Source organism: Pygocentrus nattereri, chromosome 16, assembly GCF_015220715.1.
Source record: "Pygocentrus nattereri isolate fPygNat1 chromosome 16, fPygNat1.pri, whole genome shotgun sequence".
Lineage (NCBI taxonomy): Eukaryota > Metazoa > Chordata > Actinopteri > Characiformes > Serrasalmidae > Pygocentrus > Pygocentrus nattereri.
In genome coordinates, this window is record NC_051226.1 from 31,093,363 (window position 1) to 31,118,036 (window position 24,674).

The 24,674-nt window shown below is 41.1% G+C and overlaps 1 protein-coding gene and 1 pseudogene across 1 annotated transcript in view; one reads left to right on the forward strand and one right to left on the reverse strand.

The window, feature by feature from the left end:
• The window catches only part of slc22a5 (solute carrier family 22 member 5), a 35,937-nt gene extending 25,146 nt beyond the window's left edge, over positions 1 to 10,791 (reverse strand). Inside the window, exons 1-2 of the mRNA XM_017687560.2 lie at positions 10,345 to 10,791; positions 23 to 126 (exon numbers count right to left, since the gene is read on the reverse strand). Of these exons, the coding sequence (XP_017543049.2) occupies positions 23 to 126; positions 10,345 to 10,731 (491 nt within the window). The 5' untranslated portion in view covers positions 10,732 to 10,791. The remainder of the gene's footprint in view (positions 1 to 22; positions 127 to 10,344) is intronic.
• Positions 10,792 to 17,189: 6,398 nt separating this feature from the next.
• On the forward strand, positions 17,190 to 17,309 carry LOC119265466 (annotated as a pseudogene).
• Positions 17,310 to 24,674: the final 7,365 nt, after the last annotated feature.

A 24,674-nucleotide genomic window follows, 5' to 3' on the forward strand; every position in this document is an offset into this window, starting at 1 on the left:
TTGATGCTGTGAGCAGTCCTACCGGTCAGAGATCTGTCCAGAAAAGAATGATCCGCAGAGTACACCAATGAAATAGATGGAAGAGGTGAAGGGTTGTTTCCATTCATCGTCACAAACAAGATCAAACTACAAATGAATCGACCAACATCAGTTTCATTATAATGTATGGTACTCTGTCATATGCAGAAGTTCAGGCATCCCTGGTCAAATTAAATGTTTAGTTGATTTTTTTAAAAGTGAAAATAAGTACACATTCTCTTCAGAGAACACATTACTGCACTTTTTACGCACAAAAAAATGGCACATTTAATGTTTTAGGAATTCTTCCAAGTAAATAGAAATTGTGTAAGAAAAAAAAGCCTTTTTTTAAACTCTTTTTCTATTTAGAAAATCAACAACACATGTATTTAATGGGGGTATTCAAGAATATTAACTTTTATGAATTTTTTTATGAAAACATTAATTTTTAGACATGCTCAGACCATGAGTACTCCCTATTTCTATTTGCATATAGACGGATCAGGCATAACATTTTGACCACCTCCTTGTTTCTATGCTCATTGTCCATTTTATCAGCTCCACTTACTATATAGGTGGACTTTGTAGTTCTACAGTTACAGACTATAGTCTATCTGTTTCTATGATACTTTGTTACCCCTTTTTCCCTTGTTCTTCAGTGGTCAGAACCCCCATGGACCCTCACAGAACAGATATTAGTTGGGTGGTGGATCATTCTCAGCACTGTAGTAACACTGACGTGGTGGTGGTGTGTTAGTGTGTTATGCTGGTCTGAGTGGATCAGATGCAACAGTGCTGCTGGAGTATTTAAACACCTCAGTGTCACTACTGGACTGAGAATAGTCCACCAACCAAAAATATCCAGCCAACAGCATCTTATGGGCAGCATCTTGTGACCACTGATGAAGGACTATAAGGATGACCAACACAAACTGTGCAGCAGCGGATGAGCTATCGTCTCTGACTTTACATCTACAAGGTGGACCGACAAGGCAAGAGTGTCCAATAGAGTGGACAGAGAGTGGACACGTTTAAAAACTCCAGCAGTGTGTCTGTGTCTGATCCACTAAGACCAGCGCAACACACACTAACACACCACCACCATGTCAGTGTTAATGCAGTGCTAAGAATGATCCAACACCCAAACAATATCTGCACTGTGAGGGTCCAAGGAGGTTCTGATCACTGAAGAACAGGGTAAACAAAGTATGCGGAGAAACAGATGGATTACAGTCCGATTGGTGTATGTGTGTCTTGTATAGTTTGATAAAATATATATTTGCTTCTTCAGTTTAGCATGGGAGCTTACAGGTTAATTTAGTTAACAAGTAATGCAAGCTTATTACCCAACAGTTGGCACTGTGCAAACTGCATGCCTTAATCATAATTTATTTTCCTGAAACTGGCATCTATTATTAAGTAATCTCAAATGAACACGCAGTTTATTGCAGTATAACATACTGTTATTTATAAAAAACAGACAATATTGAAGATAAAGTTTTAGCCTTTTTAGGCTATTCAACATACTGTTATCCATTTTATAGATAACAGTATGTCATCTATTATAAACCACATAAGCCAGTCTGTTTGACATTACCAACTCAGTAAGTGTGAGATGATTTAAGTGTAACCCCTATCCCAATTATATGTGGCAAGAATTAGGGCCTGAATTCAATATAATCACTCCATATTCCCTTATATAAGTGATTGGCAGAAGTAAAACACACACGTAAAAGAAAGTAAATACTCAAATACACTTAGATATAAAATACCAGAGGTTTTATTCTGTCCCCCATTCAGGTTCAGTTATTCAGGTTCATTAGCATCACCTCAAGGTCATTTTTGGTAGTGCAGGGAATTATTTGTTTCAGGCAAAGCAGCCTCCATTTTGTTTTCAGTCTAGCTTCAGTAGAGCTGCAGTGCACAAGGACTCACATTCTCCTTTTCTGCTTGAGTCTACGGAAATATATGCCTGTAAGTTCAAAAATCTTAGAACTTAATTGCTGTTAGCACTTTTAAGAAGCATAAAACTTAGGTTTTGTATTTCTTTGGTGGTGGATGCTTTGGATGTTTTATGTTTGATCCATGCTGTATCTGTTCATTGGTTAGCTAGCTAGTCTAGGCTGCTGCACTACAATTCTATGCTAGCTTCGGTAGCTCACTTTAGTTATTTTAATGTTAATTAGCATCTGTACATATTTACACAACCAGTATGGCTAACTATTTACATAGGCAGCTGATGATAAAGGTGTAATGTCCATTTCATTTGTGCTTATGGTAAAAATATATTTTGTATTTGTGTTGGTATTTACAGTTTTACATGTACGAATGAAAGGAAGGAATCATTTGAACAACAAAGGGTGTGAATAAACCTGAAGTCCTCAGTAAAGCCACTCCTTTTACAAAGTTTGATTCTTCTTGGAATTCCTGTTAGCTATCTGTCTAGCTTTTGCTCACACACGCATCTGCGAGGGCAGAAAAGGTTTACTGAGTGTTTCACGCATGAAAAATATCAGATTTTACCAAAGTATGTTCTCTTATGGATTTTTCACAATTATCAGGGTTCAGAAAAATGTAAACTGTAAATACCTTTACAATATAACAGTGCTTAGATTTTTAAATTATATATTTCAGAGTTCTTAGCAACCAGTTGTTAGAGCTTTAAGTTACAGATTAAATAAATGTTCAATGTATACCGTATTTGTTACACAAGTAGCTTTTGTATAAATTCACCTCTAATTTAAACTCATATGACCAATCATGAATTTGACTTATGTAGAATTTCACCTTTAAACACACCTGTAATGGTACTTGAGCAGGGGAAATATATAGCACACTCATAAAAGAGTTCTGAACACATGTACAAAGTATAAACCTCTGGAAAGATTTAAACTCAAGTGGGCCCACGTTCTTACACACTCAAAAGCCTAAACTAAGTAAACAAAAGAAAAACGCTGCAGGCCTGAGTCAGAGCTGGGGAACGTAGCGACCCAAAACTTAGGAGGTCGCTTCACTCAAACGAGCAAAAGAAAATATTAAATCAGTACCTTACTTGAGACAACTGTCTGAACCTGTCCAGGCAGCAATAGAAGAGCTGGGCACGTTGTCATATGAGGCACACCACCCCCAGCAGAGCTAGCTAGCATATACGTACACTACTTAGCAAGGCTAGCTAAGTACAAAACAAACAGACTTTCGGTTGGAATGTCATTACAAACGTGGCACAAAGGATTATCATTTTAGCCGGGGCTACACCCTCCCCCTTCTAAATGGCTAATGTCCTCATTAGGCCTATTTTTATCTTTTAGCATGACCTTCTTTCCTCCGACAATAGGTTTTATTGTTGCATGGCCTTAGCCTGACTGAACATACAGAGCAAACCGCTACAGGTTGTTTCTGTGAAGTATGCCTTGAGATTCCATGAACTCCTGAGCTGTCACTAAACTGTATAATCATACCATTATGAATAATGGTTACTGGACAATCTCTAGGCTCCCCAGGCTCATCATAACTTAGCCGAATGACAGGTCTCCTTTCTCTCCTGGAAGAACGGGTACACACAGGCTCAACATCCTCCACTAACACATTAGAGTCAGGGACGCCTCCCTCTACATCTGGGTCCACCTAGTATTAGTAGGTGGCTGTGAGATCTCCTCAGTTCCAGCATTCTCCAGGTTGGTGCTGTTTGGCATTTCACCTACATCAGTATTTTTGTCCAGCTCACCATTATTCAGAGCCAAGTCACCCCCTTCCACAACATCAATCCTGTCAGAGGGTTCCAACATCTCCCTTAGTCACCTTCGTACATCTTTAACATCAATCTGAGGACGTTGATACACTTCTTCACTTTCGGATACAGCGGTTTCCCCTCCAGTTTCACATGACTCTACAGTTTTTGCTCTGTCACGTTGTCTCTGTACCCTTGTTACAGATCTCGGTGGCACATTTTCAATGCCTGAAGGTTCTGGCATTCTTACCAAATATCCAATTGGTAAGAGATGGTCTCTATGCAAAGTCTTGACCGGTCCAGTCCCTCTCTCGGGCTTGACATGGTACACAGGTAAATTTGGCATTTTCCCAACCACTACATGAGGCAATGACCTCCATCTGTCTTGCAGTTTATGTTTCGATGTCAATCCACCATTGTGAAGCAGCACTCTATCACCTTCCTCCAAGGGCTGGTTTCTTACTCGTTGGTCATAACGCTGCTTGAGATGCCAACTGATATGCCTCCTTTAGGGACTGCCTCATCTTGGTAATATATTGCTGGTAGTGGACCTCACTTTCTCCATCTGGAGAGGTTCCAAAGCAAATGTCTACCGGCAAATGGGACTCCCTACCAAACATGAGAAAATACGGCAAATAATTAGTAGTATCATTTTTTGTGCAGTTATATGCATGAACAAGTTGACTTATATGTTGGCTCCACTGCTGTTTCTTTCCACTTTTCAGTCCACTCATCAGCAGAATCTCTTGGAGGGTTGCGTGGCAGAAGATCAGCGTCCACATTATTTGTTCCCCGCCGATATTGAAATTATAAGTGGCAAGTGAAGCAAGCCATCTGTGACCTGTAGCGTTCAGTCTGGCAGTTGTGAGAACATAGGTAAGTGGATTGTTGTCTGTTCGCACTGTAAATCGAGCTCCATACAAATAATCATTAAATTTATCGACAACCGCCCACTTGAGTGCCAAGAACTCTAGCAGGTGCACCGGGTAATGCTGCTCAGAAGTGCTCAACTTCCAGCTGGCCTCAGGCCCTCTGGGTACTGCTGATATAGAACTGCTCCCAAACCATTCAAGCTAGCATCTACATGTAGAGTATAGGGCTTTGATGGGTCTGCAAAGGCTAGCACTGGGGCATGTGTAAGACAATGAATGATTTTGTGGAATGCTTCAGTGCACGCTCCATCCCATCTTTCCCCAAAAGGCTCAGATTCTCTGAAGTAAACTTTACTGAGTGGGTAGATAACCCTTGGTGAGCTCTGTGAGGGGCCTGACTATAGCAGAATAGTTAGCAATGAATCTGCGATAGTAGCCACAGGAACCTAGAACGGACCGTAGGGACTTGAGGTCAGTAGGTTGCTTCCATTGGGTCACAACTGACACTTTATCAGGATCAGCTTAATTCCATACTTAACTTCTGGTTGGCAGAATTGACATTTGTCAATTGAAATTTTGAGACCAACCTCTGCAAGTCGGTCTAGAACTTTCAAAAGGTGCTCCTCATGCTCTTCCAAGGATTTTCCAAACACAATTATGTCATCCAAATAAACAATGACTTGGAGAAGATGCATGTCCCCAACAGCTTTCTCCATGAGCCTTTGAAATGTCGCAGGCGCTCCCATGATGCCTTGCGGCATCCGCTGGAACTGGAAGAAACCTAGGGGGCATATAAAAGCGGTGTCACGATTGGCCCCTCCCAGTCCTGTCCATGTGTTCGTGTTTTGGTTTTGTAACTCCACCCCTGATTGTTTTCACCTGTTTCACCTGTCGCTCGTTGCCCCTGTGTATTTAAGCCCTGTGTTTGCCCTTTGTTTTCGCTGGTCGTTGTGTTCTCGTCGTGTTGGTGTTTGCCGTATCCACCTGTTTTGTCATGTCAGAAACTCGGTCTGTTCGTGTTGGCTATTTGACCCTGGACCGTTGTGACCCTGATTCTGGATTTGCCCTCAATAAAAGTCACTTACCTCCGCATTTGCGTCCGCTACCTCGCTCCTCGTTACAGAACGACCAGCCGCCTATGGACGCAGCAGGTAAGCGACACACTGGCCTGTGGCAGTTCCGTTGGGACGAAACTCCGGCTGTTTCCACGCAGCCCGAGTTACCCGCGTCCCAACGCCGTCCCGCCAGTGAGAGTGAATCCCCTGGCACTGTGGGAACACAAGCGTCTAGTCGGTCCCGCAAGAAAGCGAAGGACCTTCCCGCCTTGTGTCCGGGCGACGAGAGCTCAGATAAGCGCCTTGGGTCCACCCAGCTTGAACAACGTTGAGGTGACACGGAAGGAGCATTCAGATGACCCGTTTTTTGGAACTCGGCTCGTTCGCAAGCACCACTGCGAGCTGCCTATCACTCGAGTGAGCCTTGGGAACGGCCGAGTGGGTCCAGTGTCTGTGTGTTCCTCCAGGTTGGAGCAGAAGTCCCCAGCCCGAAAGCCTGATCCTGTGGCCGCACCCCGCGGCACTCCTGATCCCGTGGCCGCACCCCACGGCACTCCTGATCCCGTGGCCGCACCCCGTGGCAAGCCTTCTCCTCCGGACCCGCCGCCGGTCGCCGCGCCTCCGGACCCGCCGCCTGCCCCCGTGGACATTACATCCCCTTTGTTCCCGCCCATCCCGCCCTCGCCTGTGTCTGTTCCCCCTGGGCCTTCCGTTCCTGTCTCTGTTCCCCGTGGTCCTTCTGTGCCTCCTGTGTCTGTTTCTGTTCCTTTGTTTCTGCCCTGTTCAGTCCCTGGTTTTGTCCTGTTCCCTGCGGTTGTGTCTGTCTCAGTTCCCGTTCCTGTTGTGGTTCCGGTTCCTGTGTCTCCTTTTGTTTCTGTTCCTGTGTCTGTCTTGGTTCCTGTTCCCCTGTCTTTTGCTTGGTCTGTCGTGCGTTCTTGTTTCCCTCGTCCTGTGTCTCCGGTCATCTCTCGTTCGGCGTCGTTTTGTGTTGTGCCTCCTCGTCCTCCCTCCATTTTTTTTTGTCCTTGTTTTGTTTCGTCTGTTTCTGCCTCTAGTTGTTCTCCATCTGTGCCCGTTTCTGCCTCTAGTTGTTCTGCCTCTGTGCCCGTTTCTGCCTCTGCTCCTGTGTCTGTGCCCATGGTTTCGTGCTCTCTTGCTCCTGTGTCTGTGCCTTTCCCTATGTAGTTTGTTTCGGTTTTTGGACTCTTGTGTCTGTTTTGTTCTGTTTTTTGGTTGGCACGCCTCGGTGTGCGTGCCTTTGGGGGGGCACTGTCACTATTGGCCCCTCCCAGTCCTGTCCATGTGTTCGTGTTTTGGTTTTGTAACTCCGCCCCTGATTGTTTTCACCTGTCGCTCGCTGTGTATTTAAGCACCGTGTTTGCCCTTTGTTTTCGCTGGTCGTTGTGTTCTCGTCGTGTTGGTGTTTGCTGTATCCACCTGTTTTGTCATGTCAGAAACTCGATCTGTTCGTGTTGGCTATTTGACCCTGGACCGTTGTGACCCTGATTCTGGATTTGCCCTCAATAAAAGTCGCTTACCTCCGCACTTGCGTCCGCTACCTCGCTCCTCGTTACAAGCGGTCTTCTCTTTGTCCTCCTCCGCCATTGCGATCTGATAATACCCTCTCCGGAGATCCAGAACAGAGAACCACTTGCTTCTGGATAAAGAGTCTAGGGCATCACCTATTCGTGGCATGGTGTACTGGTTGGGAATGGTGCGGTTGTTCAAGGTACGGTAATCAACGCACACTCTTACACTGCCGTTCTTTTTCCGAGCAATAACAATGGGTGATGCGTATGGACTACGAGATTCCTTGATGATCCCAGCAGCCAACAACTCTTGAATGTGGCGACGCACATCATCTATATCGGCTGGTGCAATACGTCGAGATCGTTCCCTAAAAGGTCGGGTGTCACTTAGGCGGATGTGGTGCTCTACCCCCTTCGCCAATCCGACATCCCACTCATCCAGCGATCTCTCTGCCAGCTTATGACTGAGACGTTTTTTCCAAACTTCTGGAATGGGAGACTCTCCGACATCAAAAAGTCCAGGATCAAGCTTACCAGTTTTTGAATTCACTTTCTGAGCGACTGTCACCGTGTCTGTAGAATACATGTGGGCTATTACTGTTCCCACTGGGACGGAAGCATTCTTTAGTGACTCATTATGCAGGAGCACAGTAAGGCTACGAGCATTAATCGCTGACGTAGGAAACACAATGGGCTGAACTACCACACCAGTAGGAAGTGCCAGACTAGGTGGTGTCTCAACCAACCAGATCTCTCTGGACAACGTCTGTAATGGCTCTATGGTGCAAGTTACGTGGCGTTCCCATCTTGGAGCAAAGGAAAGAGAGCCAGTGCCGATCCACTTCACTTTTCCAACTAAACCATCAGTGTCTGGTTTACAGGACTGATTGGGACGCAAAGCTTGAGTAAACAACGGCTGAACTCTGAATGAATGGGAGGAGCGGGTGTCTGTGGTCTCCTGACACAGATGAGCAAGCCTTTTGAACAGGTTTGCATTCGTTCCAATAATAACTGGAATCTGATCAGATGTTACGGGCTCAGGGCAGACCAGTGCCAGGACAGAAAGTGACTTATCAACTCCTGACAGCTCTTTTGGAAATTCAAAGTCCACCACAATATAGCCACGGTAAGGGTAGTAAGACTCACTAAGACCCCATATAGCAAGACCTGTAACAGGATGGAGCGGAATATGTGACAGGTGTTGGGAACACCAACTCTCAAAGACTATTGTCACCTGTGAACCACTGTCTAACAGCGCTTGACAGGAATGGCCTCCCACCTTAACTGAAATTGTGGAAGAAGGGCCCACTAGGCCCTGGGGTAGACCAGAGGTAAGTGTTGTCTTTGCTATGCTCTTTCTCACTACACAGTTCTTGTCAGCAGGTTTCTCTGTTGATTCTCTTTTTTCATTACGCTGTTTGTGTAGAGCTCGAATCAACTTCTGAATGACCTTAGAAAGATTTTCTGGTGGCTTACATGTGGTGGCTATATGCCCATCCTCCCCGCATCTATAACAAAAAAATGTCATTACTCTTTGCCGGCTGTCCAACAGTCTTGGGCCGATCACTTTCTGAAGAATCACCAAATATTTTGAAACGCTTGTCAATCTTGAAAGAGCGAGAATGTGTTTGCTGTATGGCCATTACAGTCAACTGAGCTTGTAGTTCTTGTACCTGTCTCTGTAGTAGTTGCACCTCACTCTCTTGTACAGGTCTTCTCCAGACTCCATACTACCAAATGAGCTTTCTATAGCCTCAACATATTCCATTGGGCTAGCTTCAGGGTTGGCTGCTTTTACTGCTTGAACAATCCCTAAAGCTGGATTTTTAAGACTTTCAACAATTCTCCTACGCTTTTCTCGATCAGAACAGCCACACTCTTCAACCATAAGTTAAGCCTGTTCTAGCCAGTTTTCTAAAGTTTCTTCTCCAGCAGGGGTGGGACTGGTTCCAGAGAAAGTCCTTAAACGCTTGTATGCATTGCTCTCACATGATGGTTTAGACGCTTTCTCTAACAGGTCACCCACAGCCTGAATAATAGACTCAGGACTAACATGGGAAGAACTCAAAGCATGCAATGCAGGAATGTCACTCCATGTTTTACCTTCTTCTCTGAGTAGTCTGGATAGTTTCTCTGTGAAATCCTCAGTGCTACTACTGGGCTCATCTGAAATAATCAGCTTCCATGTGGCCCGTCCATCACTAGGAATGACTTCAGATGGAACTCGTGTGATATCCACAACCTCACGGCATTCAGAGTTCTTAGCAACCAGATGTTAGAGCTTTTTTAAGTTACAGATTAAATAAATGTTCAATGTATACCGTATTTGTTACACAAGTAGCTTTTGTATAAATTCACCTCTAATTTAAACTCATATGACCAATCATGAATTTGACTTATGTAGAATTTCACCTTTAAACACACCTGTAATGGTACTTGAGCAGTGGAAAATATACAGCACAGTCATAAGAGTTCTGAACACATGTACAAAGTATAAACCTCTGGAAAGATTTAAACTCAAGTGGGCCCACGTTCTTACACACTCAAAAGCCTAAACTAAGTAAACAAAAGAAAAACGTTGCAGGCCTGAGTCGGAGCTGGGGAACGTAGAGACCCAAAACTTAGGAGGTCGCCTCACTCAAACGAGCAAAAGAAAATATTAAATCAGTGCCTTACTTGAGACAACTGTCTGAACCTGTCCAGGCAGCAATAGAACAGCTGGGCACGTTCCAGCTGAGGCCATTACCCCCTCCGGCTTCTCTCCCTCTATCTCTTACCTCCCGCAGCGCCCCTCCCCTCTCACTTCTGCTTACGTACACACCCTACAGATTTTAAGCTGCCTATATTTTATTAAAACAAAAAGAACATACACTAAATACGTAATATCTGTACATTAAACTATTTACACTGTGCATAATATTTTTATCTTGGACAAATTTACGTTTATATTAGAAACAAAGGATTATCATTTTAGCCGGGGCTAAATAAATGTGCAATTTGCCTGGTGAATATAAGCTTCAGTAATTTCCTTTATTTAGCTTTGTTAGTAGCAAAACTACAGACATTTTTTTTTTTGCTGAACTATCACTTTAAATTGTATGCATTTGACAAAGACATCTTTAGGTAAACACTTGACCACTCACCTCAGTAACAATGGTGGACTGGTATATGTGTTTACTGTACATCCATCCATCTACGCATTTCTCCTGTTCAATCTCAGTGAGGTTTACGTCCTCGGGATTGTAGCCTTGAGAAGAAAGGTTTCGTATTATGTCCAGCTTGTATCTCCTGCACTTACTCAGCTCTAGCTTTCCATTCACCGCCTTTGTAGGAATGCTTGCCCTGATCCAGTCCTCACTCAGATTTGTTCCTGGAATTTGGCAGTGGTGGTCTGGAATATCAGCCAGGAATATAACAGAGAAAGCACTGAATCCATTTGGAACTGTGCTGGTACACAGCAGAAAGAAGACGATTTTTTGAAATGGTCCCCACTGGCCCAAGAATGCTGTTGTTTTCTCATAGTCTTTCATGGTTATTCATATCTGCAGTGACTTGCATGCGCACTGTCATTCTTAGCTTATCCAGTATAAGCATGCTCACACTGAAACACAAATGATTTACAAATCCTGACTAAGGCACACTTTTTTTTACCCTATACTGATAGCATGCTAATTCCTGGCAGACTGACATGAACATAAGCATTTATATAGCCTTAGTTGGTGGAAAAGCACTTTATCTATATTTATGGCTTAAAGTCCCCAAATAAAATGGGAGAATTTTTCAGCTTATGGCTGTTAAGCCTTTGTTGGTGCTCATAAAACAGTGATAAGAGAAGCTGATAATGGTTGTACAATCAACCAGACTTGCTCTCCAAATTCATCAGATATCCTTTGTTTAATGACATGCAATCCTTTTTGCTTGTTCTTACATATTTTCAGCTGTTCTGCCTATCAAATACGTTCTGATGCCTCTTGTTAAAACACTTGAGTGAAGATTTGCTCTGTAAATTATTAATTAGAAATCCTCTGTGTAATGACATGTAACGTTTTGCTTGGTCTAGCATATTCACTGCTGTTCCAATGTCCAGCCTATCAAATGTCTATTGGTGGCTCTTTTCAAAGCACTTGAGTGAACAAAGGTCACTTTGCAGCCAAAAGGCCAACCAAGTGCCAACTTGGAATGTCTAAATCTCAGTTGAACCATTCACATAGTAAACTGACTGTTTTGCTTCAGAAACCTTAGAAAACAAAATAAAAAATCCAAAATGATCAATGACTGCACATGACTTCTAGGTTTTCATATGTAATGCTGTTAATGGTAAGTCTGTCAGCTACGCTTACCATATACATGCACTTTGTAGTTCTACTGTTCCAGACTGTCGTCCATCTGTTTCTCTGCATACTTTGTTAGGCCTGTTTCACCCTGTTCTTTTCAAAGGTCAGGACCACCACAGAGCAGGCATTATTTAAGTCCCATGTTTCAAACACAAGGCCCACAGGCTAGATAAGGCCTGTCACATAATCCTACTTGGCCTGCAAAAGAATTAAAATTTTCTATCAATATTAGCCCGTGCACTGCGCTACAGTCCCCATCATACACTGCAACGTAATGTGCGCTCTGACTCTTCTACCCCCACAACAATCTATGGAACAGCGGTTACACCTCAGTTCTGCACAATTCCACAACAGTCATATCACCAAATTCACTAACTGCATTTCAGCTGCAATTCAACCAATATTAACACCTAATGTCAGATCAGCAGCTCAGAAACTGAGCCTAAGGTTAATGAACTTGCAGCAAAGTGTGGATGCCAGTGTCTAGTTTAGGCAAATAGGTAGCTTTTCAAATACATATGTAATATTCAAGGTCTACTACAAGTGCCTATATTTTACTGCTGACGTTTTTGTGTACTTTAAATAAATAATGGCCAGTTCGGGTTACAGCACACCATTAATCAAAAACGAAATAGAAAAACCCAGTTTTTTCTCTGGTCCATGGATTTGATGAGATTTTTTTAATATGGCCCCATTAGTGCTGGAGTTTGATACCTTGATTTAAGTGGTGGATCATTCTGGTTATTGCAGTGACACTGACATGGTGGTGGCGTGTTAGTGTGTGTTGCAATGATACGAATGGATCAGAAACAGCAGTGCTGCTGGAGGTGGACTATCCTCATTCTAGCAAAACTCCAGCAGCACTACTGTGTGTGATCCACTCATACCAGCAGAACACACACAAACACTCCACCCCCACGTTTGTGTTACTTTGTTGATTTGATACTGGTAAAATAGTGGTAAATCTTAAAAAGTCCATTGTCTTCAGGGTCTATTTAACTTTGACACCCTGCATGTGCTACTCTCCCATGAACTGAAAAAAGGTTTAAGGGCCAAATCCTATATCACGAAGTTATTGTAAAACTAAGATATTCAAATTAGTCAATGGTATAGATTTGTCTAGACACAAAGATATACTATGTGTTCTTGGGGACCACAACCCCAATATGTGCATACATCCCCATCCCTTAAACACATCATTTCCCAATACAACTAAAGGACTAAAGCAGATGGATGAAAAGGATGTCAGTATGAACATAACACAACATACTATAAGACAATATAATGCTATGAAAATAACATTATTTTACAATAGTGTATTCATTTATCAACTATGACAACTGGAAACTTAGTAAACTATTTAACGGCTGTTAAATAATCATATGGTGAACATTGCAAACCATTATTCCATAAATTCAAAAAACATGTTTGGATGTGCTCACTTCTGTCCTACTGCCACATATTAGCTAGCTAACATTATTTGTGTTATCAGTGACCTGTTTGTACAGTGCAATGGCAGGAAATAAACAATAGCAGAAAACATGAATGCAGTACACAAGCTTATACAGTACAGTGCATGGACTTGAATACTCACTTGAACTTTCGTTCCTATCAACTTTCTTTGGTTTTGCTGACCTGTAGTCTGTGGCCTTAAATATATATATATATATATATATATATATATATAATATCTTTGGGAAAACACTGCAGATCTTTAAATAATTTAACCATTCTCTCACAGAGCACATCAGTCTCAGATCTTTTGACCTTTGACCTTTACTCAAATGAAATCTAATTTAGTCATAACATGCGTACCATAACATCCTCCACAGCTAGTAACTTTATTGAAAACATCCCAGATCTATCAGCTGTCTATCTGAACAACTACTGTATGTACATAGTCCTCACATGCTCATTTAAGTTCACTGATAATGGAGCAGAGAGACACTGACATATTAGGGAGCCTTCATGTCTTCTAGGTTCTCCTTTTTCAGTTAGGCTGTAATAGCTTGGCCTACTGGGGTCAGTGCTTGCACTTTGTTAACACTATATATTATTCTTCATAATAGAATACAATATTCATCATAAACAGAATGAACTGTTTGGATGTTTCTTTGCTGAGCTGAACAACTGTGCATTCTGTGCAGTCACATTCAAATTTTGACTAAATTGAGAATTTTGTAATCCATACTCATACTATTGCTACATCTGCCTTGATCTGCCTATATACATACAATTTGACTTGATTTAATACTTTACAGGTAGTGATTTTCCTTACCACATTTTATTTTTGTTGTTTTCCTTCTTATTTTTCCTTCTAATGTTATATTTTTGTTCCTTTTTGTTTTATTTCCACCAGGCAGATTGAATTGCCTTTGTTTATAAATTGTGCTATTGAAAAACTGCCATGCGCTGCCAAAATGAACTGTAAAAACACATTTAAATAGTGTTTAAATTAATTTGTAATCCTACTCACATATCCCTCCAGCAGGGAGTCCAATTCCCAGAGCTCCTTAGATGATCACGTGACTGACTCCACAACGCACAATCTGACTACTGATTATTCTCACCTGTTATGTGATCTGCGTAATTAGCTTTATAAGTGCGGGCTTTAGTTAGGTCAAATTGTGTAGTATTGTTTCTGTTACAAGAGCTACTGAGCATTTCATTTTGCATTCCGGTGTGTTTTTTTTCCCCATTTATTGACCATTTGTCTGTTTATTTTGACTCTGCCTCATCCCTTGGACTTCATGACAATGTTGTTCTGGCTTTGGATTTGACCTTGGCCTGTCCTGTGATGGTTTTATTTAAATATATTTATTTAAATTGATCTAATATTATACATTTATTTAATACTCCCAGAACAACATGAAGAAGGGATTTGCATGAAACAATACTTCCTACAAAAGTTCTTCCTAAAACTGTTTTAGAACTAATGTTAGCTTATTAATAATAATAATCGACAAACACGTTTTCCTCCAAGAAATGTAGTTCCTTTAGAGTACAGTGTTGTCGCTAAGCAACCACTGACTGCTGAATGAGAAGAATGTTCGGTCGCTTATCTCTGTAAATTGCAGACATTTCATGATTTTTTTTTTTTTAACTTTTTTTGTGTAACAGTGAACATAGCACTGTTTAATGCAAACATTTCGCTTTAGAAGTTTTTGGTCACCACCGATGCCACTTTTCCTCACACTGGGGCTGAATCTCAAACTACTCCCTGTTCCCTACATATTACACTAGCTAGTTAGCTAACTACTTTGGAATTTAAATACTGGCCCCTGCACCCCAATGGTGCAAAATATCGCAAAAAAATAGTAATTTGGGATTAATCCACATTTATATTTGACAAGCAATGCAGTATTTGACAGCAGAAGCTACAATTTCTGAACTTAACATTACACAGCACATTAGCAAGGGAGTACGATACCGTTTGGGATTCAGCCTGGGTTTGACTTATGACAAACATGGACATTTGAAGCGTGTAAGCCATTCAGGTGACATTCTTTAGAATTTTATATTGTAATTTTTCAGTGAACCATATCATGAGTAACGTTACTTTAATTCAAGCCTGTGATATTAATTTTGGAGTTGTTTAGCTAGCATGTTTGCTATCTTTTAGCCTGTTGCCTAGCTGACCAGTATACATTAGTTCTAGTTAAGAAAATAAGTTTTCAGTCTCTCAGTTTAAACAAAAATGGGTTCTTACTTCATAAGTACACTCAGTTCTCCATGCGATTAGCACTAGAGTCAAAGATTATTCCACTAACAGCACAAGGGTTTTTTTTTCATATAATACCACTGTAATACAGAAATCAATTGTTGTGAGGAGGTCATAGCCTTTTATATATAGTTAATTACGCAAAGGCTTTGAACACGGCTCAACCAATCAGATTTTATGACTGGAACTACCAGTTTTATAATGTGACATATTGAGAGAGAAGAATTGATATGTATTATAATCAGCAGATTTTCAGCCCACATATGCGATCACTGATATTTCTCTAAAGTGTGCGATCCTGAGAGCTAATCAGTGATGTAAAACATAACCCATATTTTGCCTCAGATGCCAGAATGGAAAAAAAAATACTGATCACTCCATCTCTACTGAAATATTTATTTTGTTGGAGAAGACCTGGGACCTCACTGTAGGGTGTCAGAACAATTCTATTGGTAATCTGCAAGTACAGATTGGATAGTGAGTGGGATTTGTGTTGGGCTTTGGAGTAGGTTTTGAGTTTATCTTCCTGTTTATCACAGTGAAATGTAATAACAGCACTTTGTCAGGATGGTTTTTGATTGTCTTGCTAAAGTGGGAGGGACCAAGAAAGTATTTTCCATAACTTTGTGGTAGAATGTACCAGTCATGTTTCAGGTTGGCCACTAGAGGGAGACAGTGAACTGAGAGTGAATTTTAAACAGCATTAAAACATCAGGATATCAAGGCACAAAGAAGAAAACTTCAAGTTGGCCTGGTTAGTACTTGGATGGGACACCGCCTGGGAATACCAGGTGCTGTAAGCTTTTCAGCTCAGCTACTAATGTAATAGTCAATTGTAAACAGCTTGAAAAACTTGAAAAGAAATCAAGTTAAATGGTTTGTAAAGTGGATAGGATCTATAATGGGGCTGTATTTGAGGTCAGCTTTCACTTACAGCCATACCACTCTGAGAACGCCTGATCTCAGAAGCTAAACAGAGCAGGGCTTGGTTATGGGAGACCACCTGGGAATTTGGATGGGAGACCACCTGGGTGCTATAAGCATTTCAGCTCAGCTATTAATATAAAAGTTAACTGCTTAAACAGCTACTTCTGTCAAGGTCTAAAGCAGAAAACTAAAGAAAAAATAAATTTAAAAGGTTTATAGAGTGTAAAAGGATCTATATTGTGGCTGTATTGGAGGTTGGCTTTTGCCTACAGCCATACCACTCTGAGAAAACCTTAACTCATCTAATCATGGAAACTAAGCAGAGTCAGGCCTGGTTAGTATGTGGATGGGAGACTGCCTTGGAATACCAAGTGCTGTAAGCTGCTCAGCTATTAATGTAATAATTAATTGTGAACAGCTTGATCAGCTACTTCTGTCAAGGTCTGAAGCAGAATACTTAAAATCAAGTTGAGTGGTTTACAGACTGTAAAAGGATCTATATTGCGGCTGTATTGGAGGTCAGCTTTTGCTAATAGCCCTACCACTCTTAGAATGCCCAATTTTGTCTGAAATTAGAAGCTAAGCAGTGTCAGGCCTGATTAGTACTTGGATGAGGGACCACCTGGGAATACCAAGTGCTGTCAGCTTTTCAGCTCAGCTATTAATGTCATATTAAATGCTTTATAGAGTGGATAGGATCTGTAATGTGATTGTATTGGAGGGCAGCTTTCGTTTCAGCCATACCACTCTGAGAATGCCCGATCTTGTCTGATCTCAGAAGCTGAGAAGACTTGGCATGGTTAGTACTTGGATGGGAGACTGCCTGGGAATACCAGGTGCTGTAAGCTTTTCAGCTCAGCTATTAATGTAATAGTTAATTGTAAACAACTTGATCAGCTACCTCTGTCTAAGTTTGGAGCAGAAAACAGGAAAAAAAAGAAATCAAGTTAAATGGTTTAAAGAGTGGATAGGATCTCTAATGAGGATTTCTTTAATACCAATTTTCGCTTATAGCCCTACCATTCTGAGAACACCCGATCTCGTTTGGTCTTGGAAGGATAAGCAGGGTTGGGCCTGGTTAGTACTTGGATCGTAGACCACCTGGGAATAACAGGTGCTGTAAGATTTTCAGCTGAGCTATTAATGCAATAGTCAATTGTAAACAGCTTGAAAAACTACTTCTGTCAAGGTTTGAAGTAGAAAACTTGTTTAATTAAAACATCAATTTAACATCTAATTAAATGGTGTATAGAGTGGATAGCATTTATAATGGGGTTGCTGGTTGACTTTCACTTAGAGCTGTACCACTGTACCACACGCCCGGTGTAGGAAGCTAAGCAGGGTCGGACCTGGTTAAGCTTTTCAGCTTAGCTATTAATATAATAGTCAATTTTAGAGAGCTTGAATTGCTACTTTTGTCAAGCTTTGAAGCAGAAAACAAGAAAAAAATCGAATTAAATGGTGTACAGAATGAGCAGCACGGTGGTGTAGTGGGTAGCACTGTCGCCTCACAGCGAGGAGGGCCTGGGATCGATTACCTGGCCAAGTGACCTGGGTCCTCTCTGTGTGGAGTTTGCATGTTCTCCACGTGTCTGTGTGGGTTTCCTCCCACGGTCCAAAAACATGCAGTCAGCAGTCACATGATAAATTGCCCCTAGGTGTGAGTGACTGTCTGTTTGCCCTGTGATGGACTGGCTACCTGTCCAGGGTGTATTCTGCCTTCCGCCCAATGACTGCTGGGATAGGCTCCAGCACCCTGACGGAGAAGCGGCTTAGAAAATGAATGGATGGATGATGTACAGAGTGGATAGGATATATAATGGTTATAATGATTTCTGAGCACAAGAAAGTACAGCAATATGTTGCAACCTTGCTGGAGTTGTTTTTATCATGTTCAGCATCCCCATATTTGAGGTTTTAGTTAAACAGTCACTTTGCAAATAGAAATAAAAATAAAAGTTTGACAAGATGAGTTCAACAACAGGTCTTGTTAAGGTTATGATAGGTCCATCTTCAAGCTACCAGCGGCAGAGGAGTAGGTGTTAATATGTCCTACCTAGCTCTCAATCAGGGTCAGTACTTTCCAAAATGGCACCGTACGTTCAAATTCCAAACCATCTCTCAGGGAGCCTCACAGACAGACATAACTTGCACACATACTCGCCGACTGCAAACCTTGGGAAGTAGCTGGCCACCGCCCTTCATTGTCGAAGTCGTAGTTTTCCCAGGTGAAGCTTACAGCTTGAATTGAGTGGTTTCTCCTACACTCTTGTCAGAAAGAAAACAATTATTGGTCTAGGGGTGTGATTCTTGCTTCAGGTGCGAGAAGTCCTGGGTTCAAATCATCAAATCAAATCAAATTTATTTGTATAGCGCTTTTTACAACGGATGTTGTCACAAAGCAGCTTCACAGAATTCCAGAAAGGACAAAGTTTTAACAATAATGTAAAAAATGTAAATACCCCCTGGCGGGCAAGCCAGGGTAGCAGTGGCAAGGAAAAACTCCCTCAGAACTGAGGAAGAATCCTTGGGAGGAACCAGGCTCACCAGGGGGACCCATCCTCCTCTGGTCAAACTACCTACAAGTGATTATACTACTAATATTTATAGCAATAGTATTGGTAGTAGGAATAGATAGGAGTCTATGAGAACATCAGTGTAGGGTGGGCAGGTAGTCCAAGGCAGGTTGTGGTAGCTGGGGCGTGGGCAGCTGGTCTGAAGTGGGTAGCAGGAGGGCTCAACAATCAGTTGTCCTTCAGTGTCCGGCCAGACATGTGGGCGATTGTATACTCGGGGGAAAAAAAAGCAGGGAGAGGGAATTAGTTTTATTCTGTCTGTTTGTACGTAAAACAGGGAATGTAAATGTAGCAAGGTGCTATTGAACTATAGTACAGAATGAATTAAGTAAATCAAAGGAGTACACCAAGCTTCTAACTAGGCTCGGGAAAAGGAGGGTGTTGAGCAGCGACACAACAAACACAGAGGTGAAATTTATAATGGTGTATTCAAGAATTGATATTTATCAGCAACCATAGTAGACATTTGAAGAAAATAACAAAAGGGAAACATTGAACTTTAGTGCACAGTTGTAATGAGAAAACAAATAAACCCCAAAAAAAAATCGCTACCCGGGTAGTCTTTTTTTTCCTACGTGCACATTAAGTTTTTCTATTTATCAAAAAAAATTGGTCCTTATATACAAGTGTGTGTGTGTGTGTGTGTGTGTGTGTGTGTGTGAGGGTGTGTGAATGTCCAGCTGAAAAAAAACTTGTCCGTGGATATCTCGGTCTCTCTCGGTCTCTCTCTCTCTCTATTCCTGCAGCTGCCTGTAGAGCTGCTGCACAGGAGGTCAGGAGTTCTTTGGTGGCTCCTATCTCGTGTAGTTAGTTGCAAAAAAACATTTCTGCACGTATTTTATCTGCAAACTCCGTGAAGGAGCGGCATGTACACGAGAGAGAATTTGAAGTGTCTAGCACCAAGGAGAAAAGGGGGGGGGTCTTCTCATCTCGCTGAGCAGTAGGTGCTGTTATAACACTGAATTTAACCCCTTAGTGTACAGTTAAATTTAGGAGGGCTACATCCTCCCTCCCTGAATCTGCATGCGTCCCTGCAAGCAGGACACTTATTATACTACTTCAGAGGGCACTGAAGTGCTAATGTGAGGGCCTAAATCGAAATCATGGGCTTGAGAGAAGGCTCTATCAAGTCCACCTAGTACAGACTGCATGATAAGGACTAAAGGGTTCCCTAAAGATTGATAAGCTAGTCTATCTGGTGCCGTTCGATACCGTGTCGACCTCCTAGGTTCAAAATCTCCCTCTGATTGCTCTGCGGCTCTAGCTTCAAGTTGGTTTCCCATATCATGAATCTCAGACACCTGACTGGGTTCAGTAGTCTCTGTGGCTTCAACCTCGCTCTCTGCGTTCTGACCAGTTCCTGTCTCTGGTAGTGACGACACTAACAGCACTACCAAGAGACAACTGATCCAGACTATCCACTTTATCACTCAATACAGCTGAAGTCTGGGGGTGGAACACTTTTGCTTCTGTGTTCAAATCAGACTTTTCTAATCCCATCGTCTTTGGAGTAGACCTGACTTCCCTCCGAGGTTCTATGTCAGACTGAACATCCGATGCACTTGATTGATTCTGAGACTGGGACAGATCTTTAGGTTTCCCAGATATTAATCATCTTTCAATAGGAATCTCAATTGTTTCCACCCAAGTTGTGGATTGAGGAACTTGGTACTCAACCACTTCACATACAGGAACTTGGCAGGTGTCCTCTGCTATCCAATCCGAAGACTCAGGGGAATCAGTCTCTCTCCCCATAGTATGTGGAGGATGAGTCACTGTCTCTGGGGTTTTCAGCTGTGCTGGTTCTGCCGCATGAGTGGGTAGAAAACCGCAAGGGAGCAGCAAGTCCCTATGCAGGGTTCTTTCTGGACCACCTGCATTCAAAGGTGTTACAACATAGACTGGGTTGTCACCGACTCTCTTCTCTACCGTGTATATGGTTTGGCTCCACCTGTCGGCCAGTTTGTGTTTGCCTCGAAGACCAATGTTTCTCACAAGCACCCGGTCACCTGTTTCGGTAACACTTTATTTGAAGGCTACCTACATAAGAGCTTCATAACGCATTCATAAGCACTGAATAATGTATTTATAAAGCACTACTTGAATATTTATGAAGAGCTTATGCCAGTACTCACAACATGACATAGGATGTTTTATGAAATAAGTTTATGCCAGTACTCACAATATGACATAGGATGTTTTATGAAATAAATTACATTTTATTGACATGATATGGATGTGTTGAACATATTTACAGCACTATACATCATTATCTGTGTCAGCATTCTCAAGATATCATTGTATTGACATTTGGTAAAATATGCATGGAAACCATCCCCTCTTCCCTTCATGGTATATAATACATAAAGGTTGCTTTTTTACAGTTTATATATGAATTTGAACTTAACGTCATTCTTTTTCCCTCTTAAACCAGGTACATGTAGTCTTGGTCTCACAGTAGTGTCAGCAGGACAGTGCTTACCTGTTACGAAGTACGTTTGACGGCTTCATGAAGGAATTTGATGCCCTTAAACTAAAGTGATGGATATTTACTTCATTTATAACACTGTTATGAAGTATGATTCCCACAGGATGTAGAGGTTATAAGACAGATGGCTATTTATGAACACTACATATCTGTTCTATGAATGATTTTAAGGCCCTCAAACTAAAGTGGTAACACATTTTCCATTCATAACACCTTTATTAAGAAGAATTCACTAGACATGATGACTGTGAAAATGAAGATAATGTTAAAATGAAAAAGAAAAAAGACAACAAATGGAATGCTACAACTTTGTTTATATCAAACAGATAAATGTCACAAATACAGCTCCAAGTCACATCCTTATCCATAATACTGGCTACAATGGGCATCAAAATACACACAAGAGAAAACAAATATATGCACCTTATACATTTTTGCCTGTATATTTCTGATCTTTGCAACAACAACAACAACAAAAATAAAACCAGCAGCATCAAGCTCACAACTGGTACCTTTTACTGGTTATAATAACTGGTTCATTTGCACAAACAAAACAGCAAATGGAGAGCTATAACCTTATTTATAAGAGACACAGCAAAAAAATATATATATTAGTTGTAGTTTGGTTAAGCCACGTTCTGAACTGTATTAGGAATTTGACACAGTGTAACAAAGTGTCTTCCAAAAGAAGGGCATTATGCTTAAGAAGACAAGAAATAGTCCTTATGAATATACAGCCACTAAAACAAAAAAGGCAGAATTACAAGCTCATGCTTCTACATTTTTTACTTCTGTGAATAAACAATTGATAGAAGCTCCCCTTTGCCTTTCATCTCAGTTATTTTTTTTTTGATGTCTGCAGTGAGCGCAGAATGGCATCTATCTGCAAATTGAGCAAGCTTTTCTTGTTTGTCATTCCATGGTAGAAGGCTGGCAAAAACATCTGGTGAGGCAATGCTGAGTTCTGCGATGGGAGCAGTACGGGCAATCGTGTTCCTGTCCACACCCAGGCGGTCAAAAGCTCTCTTCATTGATCCAGCCTGCTTGTAATACTTTAGGGCCTTCTTGTACCGGTTTATCACACCAGTCATAGTCTTCACTGCAAAATAAACTTATGTTAATATATAAAGGAAATACCTTAATGGTTACCTACTAAAAATAAATAAATAAGATTTAATTTGTAATTAAACTTTTTTCTAGAAGTACAATCTGCATGTCTGTAAGAAGGCATTACAACATTAAGCCCACAATACAGCTTTTAAAATAAAACCCAGAAATAATAGTGCAGATATTCATATATGATGATTAAAACAACACTATGTAACAATTTTACACATGTATGTGTACAGCTCAAAGCGTACTTATGACAGTGGTGTAAATGTAAAGTACACATTGCAACTGAAGGGGCAAAAAAATACCAGATCTTGCATAATGCCGCTTTAAATAAATCTAGAATTGTAATGTCATACTTTTCAATAATAATGCTGACATTTGGAGTATTAATCCAAACTATTTAGACTGCTATTGTTCATGTGATTTCTGACTTTAAGTGCAAACTCAGAGAAGCTGCCTTATGAAATGGTGACACTTGGTAATAAGGTAATTAACTGGCTTGTTAAGGTGTTATGTTTTGTGAATATTATTAACATTTGTTTATTTGTTAAAAAAAGAATATATAAAATGCTTCATACCAAAGCAAAGATTCATTGTGAGTTTGACATGTGTTCAGGATAGTCCCTCCAAATTTAAGATTAAGATTAAGTGATACTTTTTTGATCCCACAAACGGGGAAATTCCACCTCCGCATTTAACCCATCCGTGAAGTGAAACACCACATACACACACTAGTGAACACACACACTAGGGGGCAGTGAGCACACTTGCCCAGAGCGGTGGGCAGCCCAATCCACGGCGCCCGGGGAGCAGTTGGGGGTTAGGTGTCTTGCTCAAGGACACCTCAGTCATAGACTGTTGGCAATGGGGATCGAACCGGCAACCTTCCGGTCACAGGGCCGGATCCCTAACCTCCAGCCCTGCACTGCCCCAAATTTAGACAAATAACTAAAATCAAAAGAATTATTTTGCCTCAGAACATAATAAGAAAATGCTTATTGAAATATTAAGTATTATAGCATTGGAAATGAGCTTATAGGCTATAGGGGATTGGTGGCTTTCCTGTATTTTATCAGCCATCTAATGTCATTCTGATACCAAACATTTTTGCAAACATTAGTTTGCATGAAAACTGATGCACAAATATTTAGGCTTTTTATCATCATCTTAGTTTGATAAGTTTGCAACACCAGTTTATGGCCATCACCAATTTGTAGCCAGCAAGATACTATGAAAGAGAATGCTGTACATAAAATCTAAAGCATGTCACCATGTACATTATGAACAAACTACTCAAACTCACTTCTCATCCGTGGGTTGTCGTAGTGGGATGACTTCTCATTTTTCACACGTGGTTTAGCCTCTTCATCAGATAGCAGCGAAAAGTTGAAGGACCCAGCAGACTCTGAGCCAGAAGATATCTTTATGCTGGAAGACATGGCTATAGCATAGACCAAGATAACAGAATCAATCATTGTTGTGTTAATTCATTATTATTATTATTATTATTATTATTATTATTATTATTATTATTATTATTATTATTATTATTATTATTATTCTGTGATAAAGAAAAGAAAGAAAAAACATGTATTTCCAAAACAGTAACTTTACAAATGGCAAAACTGTTTTGTACCAAGTAATTCTGTACCACTTCAAGCAAATGTAAATCACTGTAGTACTGGAATTTTTAAACAACCAAAAGACTCGGCATACCTGAACTTGAAGACTGGCCTTTCCCTTGTGATGTCAGCTGGCTCTGTAGGAAGGCTTTATCAGCTTGAAGCTCTTTAACCTTCTCTTCAAGAAAAGAACACTTTGTCTTTTCAATCTGGAGCTGGGCCTTCACTTTTTGCAGCTCCAGAACTGCAGATGGAGAATCTGACATGGGGAAAATACTCATAAACGTAGGTAATAATGTGAAAAGACACTGCAACCAACAAATTAGAAATAAGAACATCAGATAACCAGGCTAACACATGGTGCCAAGCTCAGTGAAATGCCCATAGCACTAAAGGCAAAAGTTAAAAAGCTGTTGGTTAAGGCATTTCTGGACTGCAGTGTTAATAAATATAACTTTTTAAACTGATATTTACTAGAAAGACTAATAAATGGGACAGAGAGCAGAGTAATTTTGTTATTTTCAGCACACAAACCTTTAGTTTTAGCAAATGACTGGTCTGAGGCGGTGGAACTTGCTCCCGCTGCAGCTCTCGGTTCAGCCTCAGGCTCAGCCAGAGCTGTGGTGGACCTTACGTAGCGACGCTTTCGGGTATCCATCTTCGACTGCTCTTTGAAATAAACACGTTGTTTA